This window comes from Girardinichthys multiradiatus, chromosome 4 (genome assembly GCF_021462225.1).
Source record: "Girardinichthys multiradiatus isolate DD_20200921_A chromosome 4, DD_fGirMul_XY1, whole genome shotgun sequence".
Classification (NCBI taxonomy): Eukaryota; Metazoa; Chordata; class Actinopteri; order Cyprinodontiformes; family Goodeidae; genus Girardinichthys; species Girardinichthys multiradiatus.
This window is the reverse complement of record NC_061797.1, coordinates 15,544,116-15,560,561: the sequence shown is the minus strand read 5'-3', so window position 1 is coordinate 15,560,561 and position 16,446 is coordinate 15,544,116. Positions and strand designations below refer to the sequence as shown.

Genomic DNA, 16,446 nt, shown 5'->3' with positions numbered 1-16,446 from the left:
CATCCTTAAACTGATACTTTGTTGAAGGACGTTTTGATTCAAAAACAGCATTTGGTCTGTCTATCAGCATATCATACATTGACTTGGTAATATTTCTCCACTCTACTTTGCCAAAGGTTTTTCAAATATACTATATCTATAATAAACATATATAGATTTTTTCTTTATATTTAAAAGAAAACATCTCTTGTCCAGAGTTCTCTGCAGGTGACTCCACTGGTTTGGTTCTGAAGTCCATCTAAACCATTTTAAACATTTACTTCTGCCCTAGTGAAGCCATTCTGTAGTTATTCTGAACATGGGCTTGGACTCATTGTGAAGCTGAAAAATGAAATCCCTCTTTATCCTCAGTTTTTCCGAAGAAACCTGATGGTTTTGGGTCTAAACTGTTCATAATTTCATGCACCTTGATTAAAAAAAATTGTTCCACCTGAAGGAATGCAACCTCAGACCACTGTGACTGGTATTTTTTAATTGAAGTGTGTTTTAATGGCAAGCCATATTTTTTGGAATTGAGGCTCGAAAAAGTTTAATTTAGTTTCATCAGACCATTCCACATTCTTTCACATCATTTCAGATTATTTTAACCAGACCAAGATGTTTTCTTGGGAAGAAAATACTTCCGTCTTGAGCCTAATTCTTACTCCAAACATATTGGAAATTTGGAGATTTTCCTTGAGCAGTTTCCATCTTGTCTTTTCATCAATTTTTGGGAAACCTCTAGTGTTTGTAGTGTCCCATATTGTCCCATATCTGCTCCACTTACTGATTACTGTTTTCACTAATCTACTGTTTATAAATAACGCTGAGTCATTTTTTGTATCCTTCCCCTGACTGTACAGGTCCTTCTCAAAATATTAGCATATTGTGATAAAGTTCATTATTTTCCATAATGTCATGATGAAAATTTAACATTCATATATTTTAGATTCATTGCACACTAACTGAAATATTTCAGGTCTTTTATTGTCTTAATACGGATGATTTTGGCATACAGCTCATGAAAACCCAAAATTCCTATCTCACAAAATTAGCATATTTCATCCGACCAATAAAAGAAAAGTGTTTTTAATACAAAAAACGTCAGCCTTCAAATAATCATGTACAGTTATGCACTCAATACTTGGTCGGGAATCCTTTGGCAGAAATGACTGCTTCAATGCGGCGTGGCATGGAGGCAATCAGCCTGTGGCACTGCTGAGGTCTTATGGAGGCCCAGGATGCTTCGATAGTGGCCTTTAGCTCATCCAGAGTGTTGGGTCTTGAGTCTCTCAACGTTCTCTTCACAATATCCCACAGATTCTCTATGGGGTTCTGGTCAGGAGAGTTGGCAGGCCAATTGAGCACAATGATACTATGGTCAGTAAACCATTTACCAGTGGTTTTGGCACTGTGAGCAGGTGCCAGGTCGTGCTGAAAAGTGAAATCTTCATCGCCATAAAGCTTTTCAGCAGATGGAAGCATGAAGTGCTCCAAAATCTCCTGATAGCTAGCTGCATTGACCCTGCCCTTGATAAAACACAGTGGACCAACACCAGCAGCTGACACGGCACCCCAGACCATCACTGACTGTGGGTACTTGACACTGGACTTCTGGCATTTTGGCATTTCCTTCTCCCCAGTCTTCCTCCAGACTCTGGCACCTTGATTTCCGAATGACATGCAGAATTTGCTTTCATCCGAAAAAAGTACTTTGGACCACTGAGCAACAGTCCAGTGCTGCTTCTCTGTAGCCCAGGTCAGGCGCTTCTGCCGCTGTTTCTGGTTCAAAAGTGGCTTGACCTGGGTAATGCGGCCCCTGTAGCCCATTTCCTGCACACGCCTGTGCACGGTGGCTCTGGATGTTTCTACTCCAGACTCAGTCCACTGCTTCCGCAGGTCCCCCAAGGTCTGGAATCGGCCCTTCTCCACAATCTTCCTCAGGGTCCGGTCACCTCTTCTCGTTGTGCAGCGTTTTCTGCCGCACTTTTTCCTTCTCACAGACTTCCCACTGAGGTGCCTTGATACAGCACTCTGGGAACAGCCTATTTGTTCAGAAATTTCTTTCTGTGTTTTACCCTCTTGCTTGAGGGTGTCAATAGTGGCCTTCTGGACAGCAGTCAGGTCGGCAGTCTTACCCATGATTGGGGTTTTGAGTGATGAACCAGGCTGGGAGTTTTAAAGGCCTCAGGAATCTTTTGCAGGTGTTTAGAGTTAACTCGTTGATTCAGATGATTAGGTTCATAGCTCGTTTAGAGACCCTTTTAATGATATGCTAATTTTGTGAGATAGGAATTTTGGGTTTTCATGAGCTGTATGCCAAAATCATCCGTATTAAGACAATAAAAGACCTGAAATATTTCAGTTAGTGTGCAATGAATCTAAAATATATGAATGTTAAATTTTCATCATGACATTATGGAAAATAATGAACTTTATCACAATATGCTAATATTTTGAGAAGGACCTGTACAATGAGATACTTTTGTGACCTTTCTGCAAACTAGGCTTTAGCTAAAGAATGCACATTAGCAAATGCCAAATAATTCCTACTAGGACTGCTGAACCTTATCTTAGGCTCATCAAATTCACTGTAACTGATGTAAGGTGTGTACTAATGAAGACTAAGAAAAGGTGCATAAAATGAAGCTTGTGGATCAGCACACATATGCACCCAGGTTATTGCAGCTTTTTCTGTTTTAAAATGTGTATTTTCCCCTCAAACAGAGTTGCTGGTTTAAATTGTACAAGCTATATATCACGTTAAAGGTGGGAAAAGGGGCAGCACCCACTCTGAAGCTGTAGAGCAGGCGCTCTATATGCAGAGGCCAATAGTCTTTGATGCAGCCATCTGGGGTTTGATGCCTAGCCATGGCAAACTTTCAGCATGTCTTCTCCCCTTCCATCTCTGCTCGTCTCCTGACTAAATACTTGAATAAAGGCCACTAGCAGCACAAGTTCAAAACAATGTTTTATGCACATCTGTTCCTCCAACATCCAAGGTTTCCCAGTTCCAGTGTTTAGTTACTTCACCAGTCCGTTGTTTTAAAGGTGATGCGTTGTCATTTATCTTTTCATGTTTGTCACCACAGGCATCTTTAAGAGCACTTGCTACATTGATGTCCGTTGGTTCCCCTTTGATGTCCAGAGGTGTGACTTGAAGTTTGGCTCCTGGACATATGGAGGCTGGTCCCTGGATCTAAAGATGGTGGAGGCTGACATCACTGGCTACATCGCCAATGGAGAGTGGGACCTTGTTGGTAAAAGGGTGGCCTTTGAATTAATTAGTAAAATGTGCTCATTGCATATCTTGCCATACCTGTTTCACCACACTGCTGCTATAAAAGATTGCTGTTATTTTTTTTTGCTTCGCAGAGGTTCCAGGTCGAAGGAACGAGCGTTTTTACGAATGCTGTGATGAGCCTTACCCTGACATAACCTTCACTGTGGTGATGAGAAGACGGACCCTCTACTATGGCCTTAATCTGCTCATCCCGTGTGTCCTGATCTCCACTCTAGCTCTGCTCGTCTTCCTCCTACCTGCCGACTCTGGGGAAAAGATCTCACTTGGTTTGGGAAACCGAAGCTCACATGCACACAAACATATGAACAAAATACTAAGGATTTGTTATTGGAAACCTTTCTTGGTAGTCATTTTTCAGAAGAATATTAAAATGTTCAATGCGTACTGTAAGAAAGTGCAGCTGCATCAATTTTTGGAATAATTATCAGATGCCTTTCAAGTTCAGGCCTGAAAACGCTAAGCCTGACTATATATTGCAATCTAGAGAAAAACTACTGGAGTAAATATTTAAGATGTCTTACAGGGGCAGAAAGTACTCTGCTCAGGGCACACATCAAGGTACTCCTGCTTTTCTATGACTGTCGATGAAAGAGTTGGCTTGTAGAAGATATAAGACCTGTTTTTTTTCTCCTGCATCTACATGCCTTCATAAACAGATGAATGACAGGAACCTCAATTGAACTGACTGAGTAGATTTACTTGCTTGAAACAATAGGTCATCCTCTGATGTCACAGTCCAGTGCTGTTGTATTGCAGAACTGTAATAGAACATGGGTTCACACTGTGTTGTATTTGCCTTTGCTGCAGTCTGAATCACATTTCATCCACATCATTCAGATAAAGCAGTCAATAGTAGACTGGCTAAATTAGAAAAGAGCAATAGATCTAGATATAGATCCAGATTCTCCTTCCTTGCTTCATCAGTCTATTAAGCCAGGTTGAGGTAATGCCCTTCTGTTCTGGCTGGTTTTGCTATGTTTAATTTGATTTTGACTGTATTCAGTATTGATGAGTGTACCAATTAATTGCCTGAAAACATTTTAGTAACAAAATATATCTACATCTGCATGGTCAGTCAATGTCATGATGCAGTATTGGATGATTGAGAATAATATTGTTTGTGGAAATATCAGCTGATTAATCAAATCATTTATGACTAGAGTGTTTCAGTCTAACAGTTAACCCTTTTATTTTTCTTCCTTACATCTAAAACATCTTAATATCCTGTTCCACTTGTCCTCTGGGTAATCACCCATTCAGGGTGAAACACTGGTTTGTTATTCATTCACTTCCTTTGTAGCCTTGTAAACTAAGCAGATAATCGACGCTGGCTGGCTGACTTAATTGTCTGATCGGGAAAAAAGAGCAATCTCATCTCAGTTGTCACAGTTGAACTCAGAGCATTATGAATAAGTGATTAAGGTTTTATGAAACCAGATTTTGTGGTTGAATAGTGATTGTGTTGCATAGTGTATGCTTTCTGTGGGACAGAAGGGTGTTGATTTATGCAGGTTCCTCAAATATGCTGCAGCTGGTTTCCATCATTAACCATGCTGCAGAGTCAGATGTGTGCACCTGCGTGTGTGTGTTTGCCATCATATACATTCTCTCTGATGTGTTGATTGCTGAAGGAGATATGAAACTTGCTCGTTTGAAGTTAATGATAGACTGCTATACAGATACTATTTGAAATCTACTTGTGTGATAACATGTGTGCTCTGCAAACTGGAGTCAACATAGCAACCTGCCAACTCTACTGCATTTTTATTTGACAATTTTAAACACTTTTGAAAAATGGCTGCAGTAATGCTGCCATGAAAACAATGGAATATAACTATTGGCGGGTCTTGCATGAATTGTTCTCTGGGTGAGCCCCTCCATTTACTCCTTCTACCATTCCAAAAGCTTAATGTTAGCCTGCTTTATCCTTTTGAAAATTGGTTTTGGTGTGCCTTTGGCATCACTGTCAACTTGGAACTCACAATTCGTGTACAAGTTTAAATGATCTGATCCAAGCTGTCAGCCTCAAATGAAATAACATTGGTTAGGATATTCAGGAACAACCCGAGAACCACCAAGGTTTAAGCCTACCATCAACCAGAAACTGCTGGAACACCAGTGCCACTGTCCACAGTGAATCCAGCTTTACATCGCCACTGGCTGAAAGGGTACTCTGTTCCAAACTCAGCGATGTAAAGATCGACTGAAATTTTCAGCCGTTTACATTGACATATGTCTTCTGGAGAAATGTTTTATTGCTAGAAATGACAAAAAAGTAGTATGTATTGTATTAGGCTACAAATAGAAGTATGTTTTACTGAGTCAAGATGAGGCTTTCTAGTTGTATAATGTGACTGCCAAGTATGGTGGTGGCAGCCTCTGCTGCGAGGCGACTTTACTGCCAGTGGTACTGATGGGCTGCACAAAGTGGATGGAATGATAAAAAATGAGGTGTTCCTACAAATTCTTCAAATTCACCCCAAATCAGCAGCTAGATGGTTGAAACTTGAACACAACTGGGTGTTCCAACAGAACAATGATCCCAAACGCACAGCAATCATTGTTCCAACAGAACAATGATCCAAACGCACAGCAAAACTGGTCTTAGAATGGTTAAAGACTCACTAGTCTTTAACCATTTGTAGCTCTTTGTAGATTAGAGAAAAGCCACAATAAATTATTGCTTTTTAAAATCCCAGACTTTGTTTGTTGTACAAACAATCCACCCTGAAAGAGAACAGTTCAAATAAATTATTAAAAGCAGAATATTGATATGACATCCATACTTCTGATGATTGGATGTAAACTTTTGACCTGAACTGTGTCCACAAAGCCTTCAAAGTCATTAAAGTTCACACCTAATTTGAAGCAAAACTTTGTTTATATTCTTACTTATGATTGTGTGATCTTGAATGGTGCTTTGGTGTTCATCTCTTTAAAGTGATGTTATTTCAGCCCTGATGAGATCAGATGCTCTCGTTAGTTTGCTGAAAGATATGATAAACAACTAAAGGCTACAGTCATAAATACCTCCTCAGGTGGTTTAAACCATAATCCTCCAGGCTTTTCCAGCATTTTATTTGGTTTTTCATTTAAACTTTGGCAACTTTGGTGTTTTATCTTTAGTCCATACTTTATAAGGACATAAATTAGAGGAATTTATGTTTATTTGCTTTTGGTCAGCCACTCTCATCTAATCTGTAAACCATTAAAAATAAGTATGACTTTTAATTTTTTTAAAGACTGATTCGAGTGATCATCACTTTTATCATCATAAGAGCAGTTTGAATGCCTTTCCCTTCATTTGCACTGACTGAGATTTGCTCTCCTTCCCAGGCATTACAGTTCTTCTCTCCCTGACTGTTTTTATGCTGCTAGTTGCAGAGATTATGCCTGCCACATCAGACTCGGTGCCTTTAATAGGTAAGTCTAGCTGAAGTTGAATGCAGCTGCTACGGTTGTCAACCACTATCATTGGAAAAGCATGGGTGAAAACGTCTGTCATAATTTTTTAACTGTGTTTCTCTGAAATCGCAGTGTAGCCAAGTTGAGCAGCCATCCAGGATTTGGTCATTTCTTGAATTCAGAGATGAGTCATTCTAGGTGACGTTCGGCAATACAAAGCTTTTCTCTTTGCATTTCTGTGAGGCACATGAAATGATAGAGAAATCTGACCTTTGCAAAGTATTTATACCCCTTGAACCTTTCCACAGTTTGTTACATTTCAACCACAAACCTTTGTTTAATTCAAAATGTAATAGGCCAACCCAAAGTAGCTCATAAATATGGCCCGAAAGAAAGATTTAAATTTTTTAAAAATGTTTTTAAGATATAACAATCTGAAAAGTGTGGCATGCATCTGTATTAAGCTCCCTTTACCTGGTGCTTTGTAAAATCACCTTCTGCTGTAGCTATAGCTGAAATACGTTTAGGATGTGTCTCTACCAGCTCAAACCCAGTCAGATTGGATGAAGAGCATTTGTGAACATCAGTTTTTAAGTCCTGCTATAGATTCTTAACTGGATTTAAGTCTGGACTCTGACTGGGTTACTGTAATACATGAATACATTTTAATCTAAACTATTCCATTGTAGACCTGGCTTTATGTTTGGAGTTGTTGTTCTGACAAAAGGTGAAGATCCACCCCATTCTGCCCTGTATTTGAAGAGGTGGAGGCCTCAACAATTACCAGGATCAATGGCTACCTGACAAACAAACCACAGTTTGTGAGACTAAAACTTGTGTGTCTAACCATGTGGTTAACTGCATATGAGCACTACAGGGAACTGTATGTTCACCATTCCTTTTTACTCTGCACACTTCCAGTACAAGACAGAGTTCTGTCATTTGCAGAAATACTGAGATGATTCTGCACTTGTTTGGTGTAACAGAGACAGAAAAGAGGCTTAGGACAGAGAGCTGGTGGACTGCATTGTGGCGTGGTGTAGGAACAGTAATCTCATCTTGAAGGTGAACAAAACAAGGGAGATGATTGTAGATTTCAAGAGAAAAATAAATGTCAAAAACTATTTCTGACATGGGAAAAGAAGTAGGGGTGGTGGAGGACTTTAAATACCTCAGTGTTCACTGGGAGAACAGACTAGACTATAGACTCAACAGTGAAGACAGCTAGTAGAGACAGAGCAGACTGTACTTCTTGAGGAAGCTTAGGTCCTAGAGTCTATGCAGCAAGATGCAGCATATTTTCTATAACTCTGTTACGCAGAATCCAATATTTTCTGTCATCATCTGTTGGGGTAGCAGCATCAGAGCCAGTGACTTAAAAAAGCTAAACAAGCTGATAAAGAAAGCTGGCTCGGTTCTGGGGGCTTGAACCACTGGAGATGGTTGTACAGAGAAGGACGTTTCATAAAATGAAGAACATTAGAGACAACCATGAGCATTTTCTTCATGAGACTGCCATACAGTAACAGAGTAGCTCAGTCAGAGGCTTCTTCAGATCCACTGTAATACAAACTCCTACAGGAGATATTTTCTGCCCACAGCCATTACCATCTATAATGACTGTAATGAAAAGCATCCTGCAACATGATGCTTCCACCACATGTGCCACTGTTGGGATGGATGATTTGTTCAGGGTGATGTGCAGTATATTTGTTCCTCCACAAAGCATTTGCTTAAATATAACATTTTGTTCTCATCTGACCACCATCTTTCACATGTTTCCTGACTGCTTGAGGTCATCATGCTACTTTTTAAAAGTATTGGCCGAGTCTTTTTCCAAAAAACATAAAAATCTTTGCAAACTTTATTTAGTGTGTTTTTTCTTAGTGATGTCGAAGTGACCTTAGCTGTTTGAGTGAAAAACCTGTTGATATTGCCCTTGAAATTGGTGAGTTTCATTGAAACACTATTGACACTTTCAGGTTGCTTAGTTTGTATCACATTGTGGAGAAATCAGATTGAACTCCAATTTTCACTGACCTATCAGCTCAGATGATTTGAATTCTGGAACTTAAATACTGGTTTGTATTTTGGATCTGATTATTGTTTATTATGGTTGTCAACAAGTGTGCATTCTTTTATTTTATTAAGTCAAATTATAGTTGTATTGTTCTTAAGTAACTGTTAAAATGTCTTAAAAATATTTATGCCATACACAATTAATCTATTTGCATTTTTTTCCTTGGATATTCTCCATATTTTCCAATTCACATGGTATCTTTAAACAGTACTACCATTTTTACCTAAAATTTTTATCTTCCTAGTTTTAAAAAAAAAAGCAGTCTTACTTTGTGCTTTTTTTCCTATAATTTTTTTTTTTTAATCTCTTTTAACTTCTAACACAACTTTCTGGATCTCAACTTCTTCTCTACTCTTTAGCTGAGTACTTTGCCACAACCATGGTCATTGTTGGTCTCTCTGTAATTGCTACTGTTTTGGTTCTGCAATATCACCATCATGACCCTGATGGAGGCAAGATGCCAAAATGGGTGAGTCTTCCATTTGTCATTCTTGTTTATACTCTTCTGGGCCAATGAGCTTTAGCCGGAAGTCTATCTACAGTAACTTTGTCTCCTTTAACTTTAGCTGTTGGCATAAAAATGTCACTGCACACAATCTAGGCACTATCTGAGGACCACTCAGATCTTGTTGCCTGCATCATCGTCATCTATTTGAAGATCATTTAGACTTAACAGAATTCTTACACACAAAGCTTTGAAAGGTTTGAGGGAATAATGTTTGTCTTAATTATTCTATGACCTAGACGCGTGTGATCCTGCTGAACTGGTGCGCCTGGTTCCTGCGCATGAAGCGCCCTGGTGAAGAGCGAGTGCGCTCAGCGTGCCACAACAAAACCCGACGGAGCAGCCTGACCAGCATGGACCTCAACGCCAGCAACTCCCAGTCTACGAATGGCCAAATGTTATACGTGGGTGTCCGAGGCCTGGAGAGCATCCACTGCTCCACGGCTGCCACGTCTCCTGACTCTGGGGTCCTCTGCGGGCGGCTGATCGGACGCGCCGGTGAGGATGAGTTGCTTCTCCCATCGAGTCAGAGCTCCAACATGGGATACATGGAGCTAGAGCTAGCCAAGATCCTGGATGAGGTGCGTTATATTGCCAAGCGGTTTCGTGACCAAGACGAGGATGAAACTGTTTGCAACGAGTGGAAGTTTGCGGCATCTGTCATTGACAGGCTTTGCCTCATGGCTTTCTCACTTTTCACGATCCTCTGCACCATTGGGATCCTCATGTCGGCACCTAATTTTGTAGAAGCCATTTCCAAAGATTTTTTCACATGAGGCTATTTAAGTAAATATTTGAGGTAAAAACGCTGACACCCATATCTACTCTAATTCCCAGGGCAGTAATTTCAAGACAGTCATTTATTCTATTTACAAATATACATATGATCAAATATATTCTTGGTTTCTCAAATCAAAGTCAAATAAAAATTCTGTCTTTAATGCAAAATAATTAAACACATACATAGCATTATACTGGTTAAAGCTATCTTCTGCCTTTTATGTACCACCACCTCTTACTTTAAAGAAAATAATCTCTGTTATCCTTTTGTACAGTTTGTATTATATCTAATTGGTTCATTAGTGTGATTTGTAAACAATACAACTTTGGCTTTCTGTAACTTCTTCATTGTAACATACACCTTTGTTCAAAATAACAGCAGTCTAACTTTGGTCGATATTTCTACATGGCAAATAATTTACTAGTGTAGGCTAATAGAAAACCATCAGACTCAACAGTCATGACCTGCTTTCATGATTCTGTGTAAGGAATCAGTCATCAAAAGGGGATGCAAGGTCATTTAGGGGTCAAGAATTATTGACTCCTTGTTGAAGGAAGAAGGCACCAAATGTTGTACGTGGTGGTTATAGTGCAATACTCTGAAAAAATGTCGATTGAAGTGGGACAGTATATAAAGAAATGCAGAAAACAATAGGCTAATCAGCTAAAATGATCTCAAATTATCTTAAAATGGCATCTTAGACCAGAAAGACACTAAAGAAAATGGAAAACTATAGTTCCAATGGATCAAAGACTAGGCCAATGACCAGCTCCAGGTTGGTCAAAAAAGTCTACAATTCCTGTGTGAGTACTGTGACAATCAGAAGACACCCATGTAAAGCAAAGCTATTTGCAAGAAGCCCCCAAAAAGTCCCATTGTTGAAAAAACAACATGGGCTGAAGATGTTACAATTTGCAAGAAAAACACACTGACTGGCCTAAAGAGAACTGGTGCAACATTTTAAGAACCGATGAAACCAATATTATTCTTTTCGGGAACGTCTGTCAAACTGTGAAGCGTGGTGGCTTAGGTATCATGCTATGGGGATGTACTGTGGGTTCAGGCCTTTTTCTCTCATACTACATATCATGGATCAGTTTGAATAATCAGCATACCTGAAGAGGTCATATTGCGTTGCGAGCAGCATCTTGGTTTCAGACCAGCAAGATATATATTCTGTAGTGGCCAACCCAGTGCCTGGACTGTAGTCCAACAGAAATCATGTAGGGTGACATCATGCATGCTGTTTCTGTGCCAAACCTAAGATATGTAGAGAGATTATGGAATACTCAAATTCAATTCAATTCAATTCAAAAATACTTTATTAATCCCAAAGGGAAATTAAATGTTGTTGTAGCTCATATTATGAAGGTTTCCTCAAAGAGCCGTTGTAGATGCTGATGGCTGTGGGCAGGAAGGATCTCCTGTAGCGCTCCGTCTTACAGCAGATCTGAAGAAGCCTCTGACTGAAGACACTCTGTTGTTGTAGGACAGTCTCATGAAGAGGATGCTCAGGGTTCTCCATAATGTTCTTCATTTTATGAAGAATCCGTCTTTCCACAATGATCTCCAGAGGTTCCAGAGGAGTCCCCAGAACAGAACCAGCCTTTTTTATCAGCTTGTTGAGCTTTTTTAAGTCCCTGGCTCTGATGCTGCTTCCCCAGCAGATGATGGTAGAAGATACCAAACTTTCCACATCAGACTTATAGAAGATATGCAGCATCTTGCTGCAAACACCAAAGGACCTAAGCTTCCTCAAGAAGTACAGTCTGCTCTGTCCCTTCTTGTAGATGGCTTCACAGTTGCATCTCAACTCCAATCTGTTGTCCAGGTGAACACCGAGGTATTTATAGTCCTCCACCACCTCCACTTCTTCTCCCATGATGGAAATAGTTTTTGACTTATTCCTGTTTCTCTTAAAATCTACAATCATCTCCTTTGTTTTAGTCACGTTCAAAATGAGATGATTGTTTCCACACCATGCCACAAAGCTGTCCACCACCTTCCTGTACTCAGCTTCTTGTCCATCTCTGATCCACCCCACAACTGCAGAATCATCCTGCAATCATCCTGGGTTGAACTATATGTTCACAGGTGGTGGTTGACCCAATTTAACACTGAGGTAAAGCAGGTCCCAGAAACAGCAGCAGTGCAGCTAAATGTACTGTACTGTAGAAGAATAGATGTATATGTTTTTCTTAATGCTTTGATTTGAAATGCAATGTTTAAAGTGGAAGCATGTGGAAATAAAAGCTATTATAAGAATACTATAATAAGACACTGCTATTATTTTGAACACAACTGTACATAATATATCCCATATCTGAAAAAGCTACAGTATCTTGCATCAAAATGTGTCACATAATCAGAATCAGAATCAGAATCAGAAAAGCTTTATTGCCAAGTACGTTTTTGGACATACAAGGAATTTGTTTTGGCGTAGTCGGTGCAATACAGTACAAGTTAAACAGTACAAACATATCTACAATATAATATAAATATAAGTGCACAGTTTTAAGTGAGTGAGAGTAAATATAGAGCAGTATAAGATGCAAGAGCAATACAACAGTGCAGGTGATCATTGTGCAAGTAAAGCAGTGCAAGTAAGCAGGAGTCCAAGCTGAGCGTTAATGTAACGCATAGAGTTACAGTTACTCAAAGCTGAAGAAAGCTGAAGAAAAAAACTGTTGTTTGCCTTTCTATAAACATCGCCCTGATGTAGTCTGTTTTTAATTGTTCGTTGACCCCGATTTTATTTTACAACTTTGCTGACGTCAGAATTATCAACTTAGTATTTATCCCTGTAGGTTTCAGTGTTTGCTGTTGTTCAGTAAAAATGTTTAAATAAATGTGATCTTTTTCCTTGAAACTGGAGTCACTTATTCATAATGTCATGAACCTTGATGACACCATATTCTTAATCTACAAGGTCCACTTTGTTGATGGATCCATGGTTCCCAGGAATAGCAGCTTTAACTTTTCTGTTAACATCTTCCAAGGTTTAGGAGTATGTTCATAGTTAGATGAGAAAACCAGAATTGCAGCCTCAGCTCTAATTCATCCCAAAGGTGTTTAAGAAGGCTGAGGTCAGGACTCAGTAAAGGCCAGTCAAGTTTCTTCACACCAAACACCTTCACACCTATACACCTGCAACCATGGAAATGACTGGAACACCAGAATTCAATGATCTGGTGATATGTCCCAATATTTTTAGCAATGTACCGTAGTATCACTGTGCCTTTGGCTTCAATTTAAGGACGGAGGTTAGAAATACATTTAAGATCAAATGGAAGGACAGATCTCATTTTCTATAATTGCTCAGATGAGAATAAACACAGCCTTACATGAAATATTTTAGCTTTAAGCTCTTTTTAATTAACTTCTTTAAATTTGGTGGTATGACCCGATACTTTTGGCAATATATTGTTAAAATTAAAGCATTAAAGCAAACCTCTGTAGATTCCTGAATAAAAAAAAGAAAACTGAGAGTAAGAAATAAATAAAAATGCTTCTTACACTGTTTTATATATTTGCAGTGATAAACAAGAATCCAAAAAGTCATCATTTTGATTTTACGTCACACTTATACACTATTTCTTGGTCAACCACATAAAATCCTAAAAAAAAAAAGCATATGATTTGTGGTTATAACGTTACAAAATGTAAAAAAGTTAAAAGCGAATGAAAACTTTGAAAAGGTGCCATATATAAATCATATGATTTGTAACGTTTGTCACTAAAAATAAAATACGGAACAAAACAGCCATCTTGCGGTTGTGCGTAACAGGCGCACCAAAGATCAAGCAATTAAAAATAAAACCAGAATCATTGAGGTAGTTTATGAAGTCCCATGAGAGAAAAAACACGCAGCTATAAGTTAAAAAGCGTCAATTTTCTACGTTTGATATGAGATCACACAAACGGCGGTCAGGGGAACTTTGAAACCTTTAAACAGCTGACTTGCAATCGGATGTGCTGTTTTCACTCCGCGCATTTTTGTTATTTCTTCATTTTACTTGGCGGTCTATAGGGAAACATTTTATAATTTGGGCAAACATGTTATGTGTACAGGCACATGTTAATTTAATCTTAAATAATTTACCTTCTACTTGGAAGTAAGACGTTTCTGTTCACGTTGCCTTTTACTTCAGTCAGCATGAATTCTATGGATATTACTGCATGTTTAGGTTTTATTGTCACTGCACCATTTTCCTCAATTTATCTTTAGATGTACACTGGTATTACCGAACCATTGTCGAATAAATGTTAAAAAGGGGCTGACTTGTAAGTTTAAGATCTAATAATAACTTCAGCGCAAAAGAAAATGTAAAAATCTCTTTGCATATAATTTTTATGCAACGGAGATTACTTTGAAGAAATCTAAGCATTAAAATATCAAAATCCCAAATACTGGATAATCATATAACATGTTTATTCGCCTAAGAGTCAGACTGAATCGGCTCAGTTGCGAGCGACACTGTGTGCGCCATCGAAATCCTGCCGACTAGAAACCTGCTCACGAATTGAACCTTTGATTTCCTTTTCTTGGTTTCTCTCAGCTCGCTTTAGCAGTTTTGTAGGTAAAATGTCTGAGACCTTGTTGCACTGGTGTGTGGACCAATTACACCTGAAATTTGGCTTGGAGGCAAGTGAAGACATTGTCCAGTAAGTGTTAAATATTTCTTTTTAGACTGCCTGTCACAAGCTGAAAGCTAGCTAGTTGAATGATGGTGTTCTACTAAAATGGCCTGTTAATAAAATAGGTTATGTGTAAGGGGAAATTACAACAGTTGTCGTTTTGTTAACACGATTTAATGTGTTACAGGGTCTAGCTTTATCTTTAATGTAACAGCTGTTTGACACATTTACTAGCTACCTGTTAGCTAACAGTTGGCTCCTCAGTGCTGAGCTTTTTAGCATCTATTAAATCAGTTTTAAATGTTTATATCTGTAATGCTTAAAAGTCAGTTCTAACCTAAAGCTAATTCAACCTTAATAGGAACTCATAATTTGAAGTTATTAAGACTCAAATGAATATACCCTGATGGAAGACATTTGAACATCTTTAAAAGTACTCACTGAGTTCCCACCATTTAACAGTAAGAAAAAGCTGGAGCCTCGAGTTCACACTCTTGTATCCTCTAGTTTTATGTTTTCAATACTTGGCTAGGCTTTTCTACTTCGACTTCCCAAGTCATGTCTCAAGCTTTCTACGCCTTTTATGGGAGAACGTTGCTTTTAAAACCATAATAAACTGTAAAACAGTCTGATACATTATAATACTTCTGTCCAATTAGGTTGTTACATCCTTTATGCCTCGGCTCGGCCGCTTCAGTTTTTCCAGTCCTTTTAATGCATCTAAAATCTAACTACATTTGTTAACTTTTGATCTGATGATAAGGCAACGGTATTTAAAGAAACAAGATACTTAACTTTTTATTCACCTGTTGCACAAAAGCTTCTAATAAACTAAATATCTGTCAGCCGTATTCAGCTATAATCGTTTGTAAAAGTTTAAATTCTGTCTCTTGCTTTAAAAATGTTTCGGAAAAAAGAAAAATAACTTTTTAGGAACATCAATGAAAAATGATGAGCACAGCAGACTGAACTCTTTCAAAATGTAAATGTCACTGATTTCCCAACTCCCAGGTACATTCTCTCCATCGAAAAACCTGAGGAGATTGAAGAGTATGTGGGTGACCTTCTGCAGGGCAGTGATGGAGAAAAAGGTCAGTTTATAGATGAGCTCCTAAGCAGATGGAAGAGAAGTCGAAGACAGAGTGCGGATACAGCTGGTCTTTTCCTTCTTAAAGAACCTGCTTCACCAACTGGTAGGAGAATTACTATCTGCCAAGTAATGTATTTCTATATCAAAGTGTTTCTATTCTGAAGACCTGGAGTTTTATTAAAATGAGCTAAACAAACTATAAAAGCTTAAACATTAGAGATCTCTTTAGCATTTGACCGTTCTTGAATTAATGGTATTGCTTTCCTAGAAATGCAAGACACCATCAAAGATACCCAGAAGAAGTCCAAACGTAAAGGGCGAAACAAGCAGGAAGTGATGACTTTGAGCCGAACAGAGCCAGAACCTGAGCCAGTCAAAACCCCCATGGATTTGATGAGGGTGAGCACACACCTTTTGTGCTTTTATTTTTATATTTCAGTTGTAATTGTGACAGCAGTACCTTGAGTACCAGTCAGATATATGCACAAATACCAAACAGTATCAGAAATTAACAAGGTAATTCAATTTATTTATATAACAGCATTTCATAACAGCCATCCAGTGCACTTTATGGGACAAGCAGGTCCAATTTATATTTGGAAATACATAAAATCAACGCTGTATAAACCGATTATGGTGGAAGTTTCAAATCCAATTGCATGAA

The 16,446-nt window shown here is 38.6% G+C and overlaps 2 protein-coding genes across 4 annotated transcripts in view; both read left to right on the top strand.

The window, feature by feature from the left end:
- The window catches only part of chrna7a (cholinergic receptor, nicotinic, alpha 7a (neuronal)), a 41,179-nt gene extending 29,706 nt beyond the window's left edge, over window positions 1–11,473 (top strand). The window contains exons 6-10 of the mRNA XM_047362494.1: window positions 3,072–3,239; window positions 3,355–3,549; window positions 6,620–6,706; window positions 9,128–9,237; window positions 9,513–11,473. Of these exons, the coding sequence (XP_047218450.1) occupies window positions 3,072–3,239; window positions 3,355–3,549; window positions 6,620–6,706; window positions 9,128–9,237; window positions 9,513–10,049 (1,097 nt within the window). The 3' untranslated portion in view covers window positions 10,050–11,473. The remainder of the gene's footprint in view (window positions 1–3,071; window positions 3,240–3,354; window positions 3,550–6,619; window positions 6,707–9,127; window positions 9,238–9,512) is intronic.
- A 3,059-nt stretch (window positions 11,474–14,532) lies between these two features.
- Window positions 14,533–16,446, top strand: part of trip4 (thyroid hormone receptor interactor 4) — a 141,505-nt gene continuing 139,591 nt past the window's right edge. For all 3 annotated transcript variants that reach the window (XM_047362352.1, XM_047362354.1, XM_047362353.1), the window contains exons 1-3: window positions 14,533–14,719; window positions 15,704–15,885; window positions 16,051–16,181. In XM_047362352.1, the coding sequence (XP_047218308.1) occupies window positions 14,640–14,719; window positions 15,704–15,885; window positions 16,051–16,181 (393 nt within the window). In that variant the 5' untranslated portion in view covers window positions 14,533–14,639. The remainder of the gene's footprint in view (window positions 14,720–15,703; window positions 15,886–16,050; window positions 16,182–16,446) is intronic.